We start from the raw sequence: 17,951 nt of genomic DNA, 5'->3' as shown, positions 1-17,951 counted from the left end.
ACCCTGAATATGTTTGGCCCAAAGTATTAAATAAAGAATGAATAGTTATGGGCATAAACTTTCAGTAATTATTTTTACTGTTAGCAGCTACAGTGAGGCAGGCAGCCTTGGAGATAAGAGATTCCTATAGATATTATTCATATTCAAAATATTCTTTACTTTGGCTGCAGCTAACATCTTGGAGAAAGAATTTTTTTTACTTGGGGCCTACAACAGGTCAGCTCACAAAAACTCAACAAACAACTGCCCAGCACTGTGGCACTAAGTGAGGCCCACCACCTCTACCATGAAAGCTAGCACAGCCAGAGTATTCCTGCCCACCATCTTTGACCCAAGCCTCACTCATGTACCCAGATTCATTCTCAACTTCCATCCCTCCCTCTTGAACTTTAATTTGAAACTGAGCATACTAAACAGCATACATCTGATTTATTTTTTCCTTTTTTCATTTTTATGGGTATGATATTGGTGTTGGTCACATGAGGGTAACATATGAAGGTGCACATCACATCATGTGTGTGTGCATGTGTGCAGTATGTAAGATGATGCTAGGAATCATCCTCAGTTGTTTCCTACATTACTCATTGAGGCAGATATCTCTCAGTCAAACCCAGAGCTAACCAATATGGCTACATTAGTAGCTAGTTTGCTCCAGGGATCCCATGTCTCTGCCATCCAAGGCTGGATTTACAGGCAGGCTGCCATGACCAACTGGTATTTACACAGGATCTGGAGATCCAAACTCTAGTCCTCACACTTGCATGGCAAATGCTTTAACCACTAAGCCACTGCTACAGCTCTACCTCTTAAATTATGTATGCCCAGGTAGGTATGTGCACACTCCTGAAATGTCTTCCCAAACACTCACGACCTCCCCAAACTAGTCTTCACACTTCCTTTGTTTGAAGAGGGTATCACTTTGGCATCAATGCCTGACTCTACTTAGCCATACAGATAATAGGTAATGCCTCTTTATTCTACTGTGTCACCTTTTGGCTGTTGAGTTTTGGCTTCACACTCACCAAGATGCAGACTCATTCCGTCTGGTTACATCATTGTTATTATATATTCATGAGACATTATTACTGTGGTCCAGGCTCTGCTCTAAGCACCATACAAATATTAAGTCATTTAAAACTCACCTCTAATACATGAGGCTGGGGGTTATTGTTGTCTCAATTACAGGAGAAAGGGTGTCACAGAGCATTTGGTTGGCCAGAGCATATATCATACTGGTCAGAGCTGTGATGTGGCTGCAGTCACAAACTGCTATCCATTCCTACATCAGTACTCACTTGACAATGAGAGCACACAAGTCACTCAGCATTCTTACGACTCAGTGGCTCTCAAAAAAATTAAAGTTGAAGGCTTGGGAGATGATTCAGTGGTTAAGAGTACTGCCTGCCCTTCCAGAGGACCCAGGCTCAATACCCAGCACACACATGACATTTCTCAACCATGTAGAACTCCAGTTCCAGGTGATTCAATGCCCTCATCTGGACTCTGCAGCCACCAGACACACATGTGGTACACAGACATACATGCAGACAAAACATCCATGTACATAAAATAAATTTTGAGACAGGGTCTCTCTATGCAGTTCTGGTTGCCCTGGAACTCACTATGCAGACCAGGCAGGCCTCGAACTCACAGAGAACTTCTGCCTCTGCCTCCTGAATGCTGGGATTAAAGTGTGCACCACCATGCCTGGCAAAATAAATAAAATTTAAATTCATGTGATTGCAGCATCCATCCCTTGAGGCTGGGGTAAGGATGTACTAGAACAGATAATAACTTCTATTGTTTGCCAGTGCTTTTACCTACCAGGCTCCATCCTTCGTCCTTTAGAGGAACTCACTCTCTGAACCCTTACAGCAACTGCTATCATCATCTGTGTGGTGTAGACAGAGCAACTGAGATGCAGAGAAGGTGGGAAAAGAGGTCACACGTAATTAAACAGCACTGTTGCCAAGGCAGCCTGCACCCAGCCGCTGGGCAGCCATCCTTGCTGCCTCAAGGGGGCTTGAGAGAAAGCAGTGGCCTTAGGAAATACAACTGTAGGGACAATGACAGTAGTCTCATCTGTCACACGAAGGGAATGGAAGATGAGTTCCTTTACACAAGATACCTATCTCTAGGCTTTGGCCCTTGGGGTCCCCTCAAATACTCACCCCAAATATATTTCTTAATGTCTTCAATATCAGCTAGAGCACTTCCCCATAAACCTGTAAAGAAGAGAGAAATCAAACTAAGACTTCCTGTAATTAGAGCGAATCAATGGGGTTGCATTACACTTGAGTCTTGCTGCCTGTAATAGACAGAAGCAGAATGGGAATGTGGGGAACAGCTGAGGGGTTCATAGTGTCAGACAATGATAGCTCGGGGCTGAGGGCTGCTGCTGGCGGGAAAGAAGGGGTATGGGTGGATTCTAAAATCCTGGAAATGGAATGGGGAGGACTTAGAGCCAGATTAGACAAGTAAAAAGTGCAGAGATGGCATCAAAGGACCCTACTTCACGACCAGATTGTTGGAAGGGCCATTTTCAGTCTTGGCTCTGTATCTGTCTGTGCAGAAGGAGGTACCCATGAAGGACTTCATAGTGTATCTCAAAATTATATGCTGATTGGGCATGGTGGTGCACACCTATAATCCTAGCAGTTGGGAGATGGATACAGGAGAAATAAGAGTTCAAGACTAGCCTCAGGCACACAGTCAGTTCAAGGCCAAATAGGATACATGAGACCCAATCTAAAACAACAACAAAAATCATTTGCTGAGTAAATAGGGATTTAACTATCTTTGAATTGCTACCACAGTCTGGGTACAGTGCTGAGTGTTTTATTTTGGGGATTGCATATAAATCCCATACTCGCATTCTAAATTTGTTTATCAGAAGCTGTAACCTTAGATTCAGGTGCCTCCTGGACCACTTAGTAAGCTACCAGATATCTGTCAAGCAAGGGAGTCCCTGGAGATGCTGAAGGCCTTCCTCTGGAAACCCCAAGACTTCTCCTTTTCTCCTAGCAATGAAGAAGCCTGGCAGAGCCAGACATTCAGAGAGGTTATTCTTGCCCAACATCCACTTCTCACCTCCTCAGAATTCCATCTGATCCCAGTACTGACCTCTCAGGTAAGTCAAGTCTCTCTCAGGCTCAGATCTAACCAGTGTTCCATTCTCAAATCTGCTTCCAAACTGTGTGACGGGAACGAAAGCCCCCAGTGCAGGGTAGCCAGCATGGTGAGGGGTGAATTCAAACCAGGACTCTGGGGAGGCAAAACAAGAGTAAACTGCAATCTCTGAGCCTGGAACAAGGTGCTGAGGGAAGGGCATCCATAGAGTAAGGAATACCAACCAAGAGACTACCATATAGGGATGGGCTGGCTGATCTCAAATATTGGGGGATCTCTTCCCCATGCCTCTGAAAGCCGATTCAGATGGAAGCAATTCATTCTTTCAAAAACCCTCTTTCCATTGTTTCCCCAAGCTTGAGCCTCATACCCACCTTTCTCTTCTACTTCATCACAGATGCAACTCCAGAATGTGAGAATGATGAAAATCTAGACACACTATGAGATGAGGGTCATCTGGGGGTACTGTGGACTGAGTGCACTATTTATAGTAAGAAGGAAAATCACATGATTATGTTTGTCCTAGAAATTTCTATCAGGTCGCTATGGGAGGAGGAGATGACATGTACAGGAAGACAAATGAGGAGGTAATTACAAGAGTCCTCAAGAGAGATGCTGGTACTCAGTCCATAATGTGCTCCGGTTGTGGAGAAGATAGTGGTTGCAATGTGGAGGGCTGAGTTAGAGAAGGCGTGGGCTAGAGGTCTCACTAGTCTTTAGGGAATATTTGAGAAGAGTGCAGCTATTCATACCTTCTTGACTGAATAACTGTCTTCCTCTATGAAGGAAGGTCAACCTCTCTAAACCAGTATATAGCTCAGAAAAGACACATATGGAGTGGCTAGGGAGGAAGGAACCTCCTGGGTTCCTTATCATATCCATATCCATGTCAGTCAAATCAACCTTGGTAATCAATGGAGTGTCAGATGATACAGTCAAATTAACCTTACCTCTAGACTGCTGGGGGAGGATCTACATAAAGGAGGAGGTCAGCTCTACTCACTCTAGTGGAAAACCATACAAGGACGATGCTGATTAATTTCAACTTTCAACCTGACATGGGCCAGAATACCCATAAAAGAGTCATAATGGGTAATAGATTGGGTTGGCATATGGGAAAGTCTATGGGAACCTTCCTTGATTGTCAATTGAGAGGGAAAAATCCAGCCTATTGTGGTTGTCACTATTCCCTAGGCAAAATCAGTATAAAGGGAGAGAAAGACAACTCAGAGCAAGCAAGAAAATAATGATACACATGCATACTTCCTTTCTGCTCTTGACTGTGGATGTGACATGTGAGTTCCTGACTTGACTTCCCTGGGCCATAACCTGGAATTGTAAGTCAAATAAACCCTCTCTTCCCTAGGCTGCTTTTTTGTGACAGCAACAGAAATGAAACAAGATCAAGGACACGTACTGGGACTCAAGAAATAGAGCATTAACCTCAGGGACTTCTGAGCTTTAGGATGCTAGGGTGAGCAAGCACCTGGAACAGGGCCTGGCAGGTACTGAGAAATAGGGGCAAACTCATCAAACAAATAAATGCATTTTATATGCAGTAAATCGGGTGAAGAGTTCTTGATCCCAGAGCAAAGACTGGGACTCAAAAGAAAAACAGAACATTAGGAAAGCCTCCAGCATTGGGGTGGTTATTGGAACCATGGAGAAGATGACAGGAAAGAGTCATGCCACTGTATCTCCAACCCGGGTCCCTCACCTCACCCACATTTCAACTTCTTTGGTCACTCAACGCAAGTGTGGGCCCTCTGGTGGTTTCTGGGATTCCTGTTTGCTCTCTGTGAGCTGAGCATACCCTTCTATCCTGACAGCCAGTTTTGCAGAAACACACACATATTCCACTCAAAGCCTTTCTGGGGAAACTGAACCCAGGACCCCATGAATTCAAAGCAAACACTCTACCACTGAGCTATATCCCCAGCCCTGTTCAGTGCCTTTCATTCCCTTACTACCTCCCCTGCCCTCCTTTTTTTTTTTTTTTTTTTTGCTTACTCCGAGTTTTTCTCTTCCTCCAGTCAGGCTGAAGGTCACCATCGATGGCTGCAAAGATTGGGTAAGGCAGCAGGCCTTCTTCCACTTCTTTCTTTATGCTGGACAAACTGGAGTCCTGCAGCTATGAAGGGAAAGTACCCAGATTGAATGGGATCAAAGCACAAGGGTATGGTTTAGTCTCCCCAAACTCGATAGGATCTGAGTACATAGTGCACCTAGTTCTGGAATATTCTTTCTTTCGTCTTCATCTATGAAACCCATTTCCACATGTGTGGAAGTCAGAGGACAACGTGAAAGAGTCAGTTCTCCTTCTGCCATGTGGGTTCCAGGGATCAAACTCAGGTCTTCAGGCTTGACCGCAGCTATCTCGACAGTCCACTATTCATGCTTCTCAGTGTAGACAATAGACAGAGCTCATCTACAGAGTAAGGTGGGGTACCCTCAAAGGATGAGAGTGGATAAGAGTCAGAGAGACCAGTGCAGAGGAAAACAGTCTCACGGGCCAAGAGTGAAGACAGAGATCGTGTCCCTATTCATCTGGCAGAATTACATCACCTTCGAGCAACAGTTCTCATTTGCCTCTGCCTCCAGGTGCTGACCACCACCACTCTGTTCTTCACGTCTGTGAGTTTTACTGTCTTAGATGCCCCGGAGAAGTGGAATCATGTGACTGGCTTGTGCCACTTAGCATTACTGAAGGGGATAGTTGTCATGCAAAGTATTACCATCCACCTCACAAATAAAACATATACACATACACACACACACACACACACACACACACACACACACACACACACACACATACACACACACACACACACAGGCGCGCACGCGTGCACACTCGGGAAGGAACACAAGGAATTTCTATAGGGGATGAATGCTGAGTACTTTGATCATGAGATAGTTCACAGGTAAGTGCATGTGTCCAAACTCATCAAAATGTGTTTGAAATATATATGTATGTTCAACTGTGTGCATATCAGTTATACCTCAAAAATCTTAAAAAAAAAACAGTAAGTTAAACTGTGAGAGGGAGGGTGAGGGAGAGATGCAGGGGAAAGAGAGATGACAGAGAGGGGGCTAGAAAGATGGCTCAGAGATTAAGAAAACTTGCAGAGGAGCAGGGTTCAGTTTCCAGCTCACAGTTGTCTGTTAACTCCAGTTCCAAGGGATACAGTGCCCTCTTCTGGTCTCCATGTGCACTTCATGAACGCAATGTACATCCATAAATGCAGGCAAACACTCATATACAAATAAAGTTAAAAATAATCTCTCAGAGAGAAAGGAGGGACAGAAAGGAGAGTGAGAAAGGGAAGAGAAGGGGGATGACAAGAGGAGAAAACCAAATACACTGTAGGTTCCTGCTCTACTCTGACAGTTCTGAACAGCACCTGTTCCCCTAGAACCCACAGTCTGATAGAAATTCTAACAGCATCATTCAAAACTTCCATTTTCTCTCTTTTTAGTCCTGTCTCACAATTCAGGCTGTGTCTTTCCCTCTTGTTTCTAAGAATGGGACAATGTTCAACCCAACCAACCAACCAAACAAACAAACAAACAAAAAAAAAACCGAAGAAATCCACTGAAGAAAGAACTCAGTTGGGGCTGAGTTCCCACTGTCATCCTGACTCTCCTATGAGGAACGCACCCATGATGAGTTCACCCCACAGGCAGTCACAGGCATTTGGATGACAGCAGCCATCTGCTCGGAACAGAGCTGACCAGGTGTGCTCAGACAACCTGGGGCTGGATCCTGGAGCCGGCTGCTTAGAGGGTCTGGAGGTGACCTCTGTGGGACTCTGGGCCTGGGGAAAACTTTTCCCACTGAAAACATGGAGACACAGAAAACTCTAGTCTTTCTGGGGTGAAGAATAAAAATTAATACAAGGAGAGAGAAAAGCAAATTCAGGAAAAGAAATGAACAAGGACAGAGATGAAAAAAGAACAGGTACCTCGGAGCCTCTTGCCTTTGGATGGTCCTAGATGTTTCTACAACTTCTACTTACTCTACTGCACAAATGAGTCACAGTCTGACTCTTCCACTCACAACCAATCAACCCTGGCATCTTTTTAGTCTTGAGGTAAACGTTCCCAGTGCCCAGATTTGGAAGAGCTGAAAGAGGATATTGGGCAAGCCTTTTGGGACCCCACATCCTCTGCTGGGAATGGCTTACCTCTCTGGTTTGCCTAGAAACAACAAAATAGGCCCAAAAATCAGTCATGGAGTAGTTCTCCCTCCTTGCTGCCTGTACGGCTTTCTTCAGGCTCTCTCCAAAGTGCCACCTATTCTGCTCATATCGATGTGTCAGCTCCTCTTCCATCCCTTCCATATTCCCACTGTTGATGTAGAATGAAGACAATGCCCTGGGAGCAGAGAGAAGAAAAGGACTGAGGATCAGAACAGTGACCCAAGAGTGCCATTAACTCTGACTGTGTCTCTCATGTGACAAAACAGGGAAATAATGGTTATTCATAGAGGAAATTCGGGATGGCAAACAAGGACTCACACGGCCTCTCTGTGATTCTCCTATTTAACGGATAGGACAAGAGAGCAAGATAGAAGAAATCCATCATGATTTAATGTTCGCCCCCAGACCAGACTGCTACCCTGCCCATCATACAGACACAGTCAGGTGCCTACTAAGAGCACGGTCTGTGAAGATCTAGTTAATGCCTTTCCAAGTACAAGGATCTCTAACCTGGGGAAGTGGGTTTACACTTTAGAGGGTACAGACAGACAGACATCCTGCACCCCCACTTGCTTCCATGATGGGGAATCGGAGAGACTGACTGCAGGATCATGCTGAAACCTCCCTCTGAGACCTGTAAGAAGGAACCTGACTCTATCATATGAGTCCTGACTCCTTTTCAGGGTCCCCACCATGTTGTACCGTCTCATTGTTGGATCCTGAATTCTGTTGTTACCTATGTGTGGATGGCATTAATAACTGGTGGTCTGACTGAGAATGTCCTTCATAGATTCATGTATTTGAACTTGGTCCCCAGTGGCTGGCACTGTTTGTGGAGGTTTTGAAACCTTCAAGGGGTAGACACTTGCTGTGAAGTACATCACTGAAGGTGAGCTTTGAGAGTTCACAGCTTCACCCCATTTTCAGTTCACTCTCTCTGCTTTCTGTTTCCATGGAAGCTGTAATCTCTCGGCTTCCTGCTTTAGCTGCCTACTGCTATGCCTCTCACCACCACAGACTCTCCCTTTGAAACCAGAAGCCCAGATAAACTCTTCCTTATATAGTTACTCTGGTCATCATATTTATCACAGCAAGAGACAAGCAACTAATAGAGTAACTTCTGATAAAGTTTTTAACCCCAACGATCCATCTCAGTGTCGCCCTGAATCCCACCTCTGGAACTGAATCCCAGTGTCCTACATATGACGGGCAGAGAGGGTTTTTTTTTTTTTCAGATGAAAAACATATGTGACAGATAATCATTATTCTCATTTGGTTTCTATTGCTGTGATAAAATGCTGACCCAAACCAACATTCAGAGGAAAGAGTTTATTTGGCTTTCAGGCCAAATTACAGTCCATCACTGAGGGAAGTCAAAGCAAGAACTCCAGCACGGCAGGAAATGATGAAGAGTCCATGGAGGAAGGCTGGATCTCCATGTCTTTCTCAGCCTGCTTTCTTATACGACCACCAGCTTAAGGGTGGCTGTAGCGTTTACCTAAATTGTAGTAGTGGAAGGACAATCAGCTGACCCTGCTCTCCACCTTTTCCTGGTCCAAAAGTCCCAGAAGTCCCCCTCAGTCTCTCCTTCTCTCTTTCTGTCCCTCTCTCCTCCAACTTCCTCAGTCTTCCAATAACTCTATGGCTAATCCCTGTCGGCCAATCGCTGACTCTGTCCTTGATTCAAGATGACTTTTTTGGCACAGCAGGGTCGCAGTGCAAACAAGTCCTCCCAAATGGGTGGCACTGCCTGCAGCAGACTGGTCCCTCACACATCAAACATTAACAAAATGCCCTCACAGACATGTCTACAAGGCAACCCATGGAGAAAATTCCTCAGTAGGTTGCCTCTTCCCAGGTGACTCTGGTTCACATTGAGTTGTCAAAGATACCAACCAGCACAATCACCTTCAGAATTAGCCATCAAAAGGAACAACAGGGTCATTCTCAGTTTAGAGAGGCACAGAGAGGCTAAATGCCTTCCTCAGCACCACACAGGTATTGAAAGGGAACTGGATTTATTTTCAGATAACCTACTATCTTCATGCTTTTTATTGTCTTTATCTGATCTTAGATGAACAAACTGAGAACATGCCTAGATGGGGAAAGGTTTTCAAATGAGAACTCCTTACCAGTTCCTATAAAGAAATTTGATACCAGCCGGTTCAGTTAGTATTTTTTAAAATTTGTCTCTCTGTGTATGTGTATCTGCAGGAATATGCATGCACACACAAATGCAAGTGCCCATGGCGACATAATGAACCCTCATTTCCTCCAGTCACATTTGTCAAGTGCCTTTTTAATTTATTTTATTGAATGTGTCTGTGTGTGTGTGTGTGTGTGTGTGTGTGTGTGTGTGTGTGTGTGTGTGTGTGCGTGTGTATGCATCTGTATGTACACATGTGTGTGAGGGTGCCCACAGAAGCCAGGAGAGTGTCATCCTTTGCAGCTAGAGTGATGAGTGTTGTGAGCCTCCTGAGGTGGGTGCTGGGACCCAAACTCCAGTTCTCATGACTGAGCAGCAAGTGCCCTTAACCACTGAGCCATGTCTCCAGCCCCGTTTGTTGGATATTTCTGACACAGCAATGATCAAAAGTAATTAATACAGCATGTGATTAATATAATTAGAAATTGGTTCTCCATTCCATTTCATTTTATTAACTTCAATTTAAACACGGCCGTTCCATTCCATTAGTGGGAAGCTGAAACACATGAGAAATAAGCTTCTGTGATCTCTACACAGATGTGGTGGCACACATGTGCTCGATAAATAAACATGATAGAAAATATTTAAAATAAAATGTGTATCGGTTTGCAAAGACTTGGTCTGACAAAAGGAATGTCAAGTTGCTGATTAATTACATAATGAAATAAATACTCATGAAGGAGAGTCATTTTTCTTTTGGGTGAGGCCACTGGTAAGTCTCCTATATCCCACAGGATGATCCCACACCGATGTGCATATGGTAATACTAAATGGACTGAATCATAATTTTAAAAAAATGGGGGGGATATGAAGTTGGGAGGAAGCTGTGTTAGGGAGGGCCTTGGGGGAGTAGGGAATGGATATGATTAACATACACTATATAAACATATATATACATATATAATCTTTAAATACCTAAAAAAAACTACTATTAAAAGAGGAAATGCACCATTACAATTAATGTCACTGTATCCTTTTACTTTTTAATGGGGCTTTTAGAAAATCAGAAGGGACAGACATGACTCAAGTTATATTTCTATTAGTTAGCTCCATCTGGATGCTTTCCCTGTCACAGCAACCCAGTAAGATTAGAACTGTAATCTTCCTAACAGTCCAAGAGATGGAGGCACACAGACGTGACAGCTGGGCTTAGACCAGCCCTGAATGACTCACTGTAGGAGTTGTGTCAACACTGTTGGGCTGCAAGGCCCACCTCCTATTCCCCTACAGGCAACAACACCATGCTTAAGCTTTGAGAATGCCATCTCTCTAGCCCCTCTTTCTGCTTCTACAATGAAGATATAATGTGACCAGCTGCCTCAAGATCCTGTTGCCATGTCTTCCCCCACCATATGATGGATCATATTCCCTCAAATTGAGCCAAATAAACTCTTTCTTCCTTAAATTACTTTTGCTGAGTATTCACCACAGCAATGAGAAAAATAACTAATCCAACAAGTGTGTCTCTAAAGGAGCTGCCCCACCACTAAGTGCTACATTTCTGCCATCTGTTGCCTCCACCTATCATTCATTCTCCACGCCATTAAGTTCAAAAGCTTGTGAAGCTTTATCTGTTACTGAAAAGGTACCAACACTGAATAACCATGTCTGCCCTGGGCTTGGAATCAGGTTGTCAGGCATGAGGGCTTCTGAGCCCTTTGGAATAAGAAAGTCTACATAGATTTAACACAATAATCTCTCATAAAAACTAAAAGATCATAAGGGGTTATATTTTGCCCACCTAAAGTGTAAACACTGCCCTTGAACTTGAAACTGCTAGAAAAGGGGCAGCAGAAGGTAAAAAGTGGGTGGGCAAATTTGGAGTAATAGAGAGGTCAATATGATCGAAGTATACTATATGCATTACAGAAACGTAGCAAAGCCCCTTCTGTTGTACAACTGATAGACTATTTCAAAGAGAACTTTGGGCCTGGGGAAATGGCTGAGTAAGTAAGAGTGCTTGCTATGCAAGCATGGGGACCTGAGTCTGAATCCATAATACTCATGTAAAAAGCAGGCATGGCATCTCCTGTAATCGGATTGGTAACTACCCCAATTGTCACCAGAGAGCCTTCATCTATAGCCAAGCACTGGGATGAGCTCGGGAATCCTGTTGAAGAGAAGGAGAAAAGGAAGGATTGGACAAGCCAGGGGGGTCAAGGTCATCACAAAAGAACCCACAGAAACAACTAACCTGGGCTCATAGGAGCTCACAGACTCTGGACCAACAGCTAGGGAGCCTGCATGGGGCCAACCTAGGCCCTCTACATAGGTGTGACACTTGTGTAGCTTGATCTACTTGTAGAACAGGAAGTAGTAGTAGTTCTTCTGGCGGGAGCAGGGTCTGCCCATAAGTCCTTGGCTGGCTTCCAGGAACCTATTCTTCATACGGAATTGCCTTGCCCAGTCTTAATAAAAGGGAAGGAGCTCAGTCCTACCTCAACTTGATATGCCGAGCTTTGAGGACACCCATAGGAAGCCTGCCTCTTTCTGAACAGAAACAGAAGATTGGATTGGACGTGGGGGTGGGGAGAATGGGAGGAGAGGAGGGAGGAGAAACTGCAGTCAGGATGTAAAATAAATTAATAAATCTAATTAATAATTTTAAAAGGTAGGCATGGATGAACATGCCTGCACCTCTAGCACTGGAGAGCAGAGACAGATGGATCCTACAGCCAGCCTAGCCAAAACTGTGAGCTTTAGGCTCAGTAAGAGGCCATGTCTCAGGGCAATAAGGTAAAGACCAACAAGGAGGACACTTGATATCTGCCTTGCCCTGGCCACTACAGGCCTCCACAGGAACATGCACAACCCAACACCCTCACATGCAGCGGTAAATCTGTGGGTGAGCCTGTGAAGGTGTTTATCGAGACATTTAAATGACATGAGAAGATACCCTGAATGTGATCACACCATTCCCCAGGCTGGACCCAGGCGGAACAAAAGGAAGCTGAGCTGATCATCATCACACCTCCCTCTCTGCTTCGCAAAGTGCCCTTAATGCCATGACAGACACTGCTCTCAAGCTGAGAACCCAAGGAAATCTTTCCTTTGTTAAGTTGCTTTTTGTCAGGTATTTCGTTACACCAAGAAAAGTGAAAATACATCAGTGCACAACAAATCCATATGCTGAAATATCACGCCATACAACATAAAATACGCAATTGTTATCTGTCCATTTAAGAAATGGAAAATAAAAGACAGCAGCATGCATTTGGTGTCTGGAGGAAGATGCTCTCATTCTGATATTAGAAAACATGGCGCACCCTTCCATACCCACACATAACACTTACCAAGTGGACCCGGAGACCCCTGCGAGGTATGTGACAGCATCCAACAGGCCAAGTTCTTTCATTTCACTCAGTACCCCAAGACAAGCGATGTGGGCCCGCAGCCCCCCACCAGAACCTAGGACAGCAATGACTGGAGCCTGGACATTAGAGGAAGGACAATTAGAACCAGTGGACAATGTAAGGAACAGGAGGGTATCCAAAGTAAGGTGACAGCTGCCCCATGTCACTGCTCTACCAGAGTAAGTTCATTCCTATGCTCTTCCTGCTCATCCTGGACAAGTTGAGCTGCAAAGCCTAGGGCCAGCAGAGGTAATCCTACCAGTATGGCACCTCACTCCCACTTACCTGCTCAGCCTGGATGTTCAGCTTTTGCAGAGCCTCCAACACCTTGGGGCTACGTTTGTTCACAGCTGCCTTCTCTTCTTCCTGGAGTCCAGTGGCAAAGTAAACCCCAGAGCTTCCCAGGACAAAGAAAAAACAGGAAACATCAGGGATTGCGCAGTAACTAAACACAGAAATTAGCTAGAATTCTGTCCTCCAAAGAGCCATCTACCAGCTGCAGGTTGCTCAGGAGCAAATGTGGTCAAGGGCTCTAAGTTGAAGGTGTATATCAGCTACTGAAAACGTAAACTAAAGAGCAGCCAAGGGCCAGCCAAGATGGTTCTGCAGGTAAAAAGTGCTTGCCAACAAGTCTGATGAGCTAGCTGAACCACACAGTAAAGGGAGAGAACTTGTCTCCTGACCTACACATGTGCCGTGGTACAATGTGCGCAAGCATACATGCATGCATGCATTCTCACACATACATACAAATAAACACATTAATGAATTAAATGTAATTGTTTTAAGAGGGCTAGAGACACGCATGGCTCAGCAATTAAGAATGCTTGATGCCAACAGCCAGGAACTGGAAACAACCTAGATGTCCCTCAACCGAAGAATGGATAAAGAAAATGTGGTCCATTTACATAATGGAGTATTACTTGGCCGTTTAAAAAAAAAAAAAAACGACATCATGAAATCTGAAGACAAATGGATAGAAGTAGAAAAAAAATCATCCTGAGTGAAGTAACATAGACACAGAAATAAACATGAAATATACTCACTTATAAGTACATATTAGCTGTTAAGGATATTCACACTATAATCCACAGACCCAGAGAGCTAAGTAAAAAAGGAGGGCTCTAGTGAGGATGCATGGATCTCCCTGGGAAGGAGAAATAGAACAGATTTTGTGGGTGGGCTGGGAGCAGGTGGGGATGGGAACGGGGGAATCAGGTTGGAGAGGGATGGACAAAGGGAGAGAATATAGGAGAGACTATTCGAATTGGGAGACATTTGGGGGCAGTTTGGAAACCTAGTGCCGTGGAAACTTCCTAGAATCTACAAGGGTGACACCAGTGAGGACTCCTGGTGATGAAAGATACGGAGTCTGAACTGGTCGTCTTCTATAATCAGGCAAGGCTTCCAGTGGTGGAACAGCAACCCAGCCACAAACCCTTCAACCTACAACCTGTCGTGCCCACAAGATGTGCTGGGTAAGGGTGGCTCAAAACTTATGAGAGTGCCGACAAATAACTGGTCTAACTTGAGGCCCAAGCCATGAGAGGGAGACCATGGCTGACACTGTCTGGATGGCCAGAAACCAGAGGCTGAACAGTCCAGAGACCTAGGATAGAACTTAGAACTAAACACATCTGGCGGGGAAAAAAAAGTCAATGAAATTATTCCTAATGATATTCTGATATTCTGCTATACTCATAGATTGGTGCCTAGCCCAGTCATCATCAGAGATATTTCCTCCTGAAGCTGATGGGAACAGATGCAAAAATTCACAGCCAAACATTAGGTAGAGCTCAGGGAACCTCAATAGAGATGAGGGATTGTAGGAGCCAGAGAGGTTGAAGATACCAGAAGAATATAGCCCACAGAACTGACTAAGCAGGGTTTGTATGTTTATGCCTCACAGAAACTGAGGCAGCAATCACAGAACATGGGTTTGCACTAGGCCCTTTGCATATATGCATATATGTTTAGCTTGGGGTTTTTGTGGGACTCCTAACAGTGAAAGTGGGGGTGTCTCTGACTCTTTTGCCTGCTCTTGAGACCCTTTTCCTTCTCCTGGGTTGCCTCATCCAGCCTTGATATGAGGGTTTGTGTCTAATCTTATTGTATCTTATTATGCTGTATTCAGTTGCTATCCCTGGGAGGTCTACTCTTTTTTAAAAGGAAACTGAGGAGGAGTGTATCTGGGGAGAGGGGAGATAGGGAGTAGGGGTACTGGGAGGAGTGGAGGGAGGGAAAACTGTAGTTGGGATATATTATATGAGAGAAGAATTTAAAAAGAAAAAAAAAAGAATGTTTGTTGCTCTTCCAGAGGGCCCATATTCAGTCCCTAGCTCCTATATCAGGCAGCTCACAACTGCTTATAACTCCAGCTCCAGAGGATCCAACACCCTCTTCAGGCATCCAAACATACACATAAAAACAAACCTTACAAAAATTTCAAAGGGCACACAATAGCTCATCAATAAATTCTGTCATGACATGCTCAAAATTCAGGATATAATGACTACAAACACCTGGTGGTCCTCAATATTTTCAGGGTCTGCTTATGCAAATTCAGTGACCCTCTGAGGAACTTACAGCTCCACTAAAGAGGCAAAGACATTTTCTGGCCACTAACCACTGAACAAGACAGTGGAGCACCTGCTCCCACAGAACTGGCACTTACTGGGTACTGAAAGTGACTTAAAAAGGCCAAGAGGATGTGTAGGTCTCTGAAGATACCATGATGTCTTACACAAGAGACCAGAGCACCTAGGGATATAGGTGTGTGCAGGAGGTCTAGTGCTGGTCTGGGATCAATTCTCCACAGATACTAAAGAGTGGCTGCATTTATGCTCTTAACAGCATGGCAGAAAACAGTTCAGTGGTTCTCAAAAATATTTAACAGAAGCTGGCATGGTGGCTTATGCCTGTAATCCCAGCACTTAGAAAATTGAGATAAGAGGATGTTGACTGAGGATCAAGGCCACCCTGGGCTTCACTGTGATGCTTGATCTCAAGAAGGCAAAAGAGAAAGGTAGGGACATGACTTATTCAGTAAAATGCTTTCTGGGGAAGCAAGATTTGAGTTCAATCTCTAGCATCCAGGTAACAAAGCCAGGTACAGCAATGTGCACCTATAACCCCAACTCTGGGGAGGGGAGGCTAAGACAAACCCAGGAACTTGCTGGCCATCTCATCTACCTAAATCCATGAACAGCAAGTTCAGCATGAGACTCTATCTCAAAAAATAAGGTGACAATCAATTGAGAAAGATATTTGATGTCAACCTCTGAGGTACACACACACACACACATACGCAGCCAACAAACAGAATTGCTATATGTCCCAGAAATTTCACTCCTAAGTATATAATCCAAAGCATTTAAAGCAGGTATTCAAACAAAACCTTGTACATTAACCTACACATGTTGTTCACAATAACCAACAGGCAAACAAACCCCGTTGTCCATCAAGCGATGAACACACAAACAAAACATGATCTAATTGAGTGATGGTTTATCACTCAGTAATGGAAAGTTTCCTGTACATACTACATTGTAGATGGCCCTTTCAAAGGAAATTCTAAGTGACAGAGACAGACACAAGGTCATATCATATATAACCACCCTAAGTAAGACATTGAGAATAGGATCTAACACATAGTTACAGGAAGCAGGTCAGTAGCTCCCCTGGGGCTGGAGAGGGGGAGAAATGGAAGAGATGATTATTGGGTGGAGAGTTTCCCTTTGGGGTGCTAAAAATATTCTGAAATTAGACAGAGGTGGTACTTGAACTTCCCTGAAAATGTAATAATTGCTACTGAATTTGTTTACTTTCAAATGGTCAAGACGGTAAATTTATATTAACATGTTTTACCCTAATAAAAAATTAAGTAGTTAAGAAGCTAAACTTCACCTGTTTGTGGGGATCAATATGATAGCATTTGCCTCCAAGTCTGATGATCTGAGTTTGATTCCTGGGACCCACATGGTAGAAGGAAATTATTCCCATAGGTTGTCTTTTGACTTCCACATATATACAATGGCACATGCACACCCTTATACACACACACACACACACACACACACACACACACACACACACACACACACAAAATGGAAGTGATAAAAACATTAAAAGTTAAATTACACCTGCGACTCACCGCATATGTGTATTGGATGGCTGTGGTTTGGAAGACTCTTCAGGGTTCATCTTCCCAAATTCTTCAACTACTTTCAATGTCGCTTTTTTCCTGTGGCACAGTCACGCCCTACTTTGTGGTGAGTTGATGGAGTTCTGAGGTCAGCATTGGGTCCAGCTGTGGTTTCTGTGGAAATGAACTTGGATGGATATTCCTTAAGGCAGGCAGCTCAGTCTACCAGTCCAGCCTTGCTTTGTAGTGATTATCGGATCAATGTCATGTCATGGATTGAATTCAAATAGCCATTTTAAAAAAATTGAGGTGGGGCACAGAAAAGAGTAATTAGGACCTTGTGGCAAGTTTGTTGAAAGCCTTTTAGACGGTTTTCTGGCTTTGAACCAGATGTTTTTGTCTCTTCAGCCATTGGCTCCTCAGCCCAGGAGGGCAGTGGTTCATTCAAATTGAGGTTATTGATATGACTGCTGATAGGATGAGGCTAAGCTGAAGGACAAAGACATATTGTGAACACACTACCTTCCTGGAGAATAGTCCACGTTTCTCCTGCCCCTACACTCCACCCTTGACTTGGAGACTTAAAAGATCAGACTCCCTGGTGGACGCTGGGGAAGAGGCTCCATGTGACTACAACTCCACTATTGAAGGGCATTGAGTCCTAGGGCTAGCGGTGACTCCTTGTCCTACCCCAATCTAGAAATTCCTCACTTCTGAAAGGGCTTAGATGTTTCAAGTCCTTGTAGAGGTTGCTAGAAGACGGGCTGAGAGGCCTGACACCTGTACCTCTCCAGCTACCCCATACAGGGTCATCTACCAGACTCCTTCATCCTGTGGGATGAACTCATGAAAAGAGCTAAATTCCATCAGACAATATTAGCTCCGGGGAAGGAAACTACCAGTTGAGAGCTGCTATT

The 17,951-nt window shown here is 44.3% G+C and overlaps 1 protein-coding gene across 7 annotated transcripts in view; it reads right to left on the bottom strand.

The window, feature by feature from the left end:
* Positions 1-17,951, bottom strand: part of LOC128095438 (calcium-binding protein 5) — a 53,949-nt gene that overhangs the window by 25,671 nt on the left and 10,327 nt on the right. For all 7 annotated transcript variants that reach the window (XR_008213245.1, XM_052714377.1, XM_052714382.1 and 4 more), the window contains 7 exons: positions 17,044-17,208; positions 13,176-13,287; positions 12,831-12,967; positions 7,317-7,506; positions 5,140-5,260; positions 3,124-3,264; positions 2,172-2,225 (listed from right to left, as the gene is read on the bottom strand). Coding sequence is in view for 6 of the 7 variants with exons in the window: in XM_052714377.1 (XP_052570337.1) it covers positions 2,172-2,225; positions 3,124-3,264; positions 5,140-5,260; positions 7,317-7,506; positions 12,831-12,967; positions 13,176-13,287; positions 17,044-17,093 (805 nt within the window). In the remaining variant the exon portion in view is untranslated. The remainder of the gene's footprint in view (positions 1-2,171; positions 2,226-3,123; positions 3,265-5,139; positions 5,261-7,316; positions 7,507-12,830; positions 12,968-13,175; positions 13,288-17,043; positions 17,209-17,951) is intronic.

Source organism: Peromyscus californicus, unplaced genomic scaffold (assembly GCF_007827085.1).
Source record: "Peromyscus californicus insignis strain IS unplaced genomic scaffold, ASM782708v3 Scaffold_4__1_contigs__length_199733344, whole genome shotgun sequence".
NCBI classification, from domain to species: Eukaryota; Metazoa; Chordata; class Mammalia; order Rodentia; family Cricetidae; genus Peromyscus; species Peromyscus californicus.
This window is presented reverse-complemented; position numbering and strand designations above follow the sequence as displayed.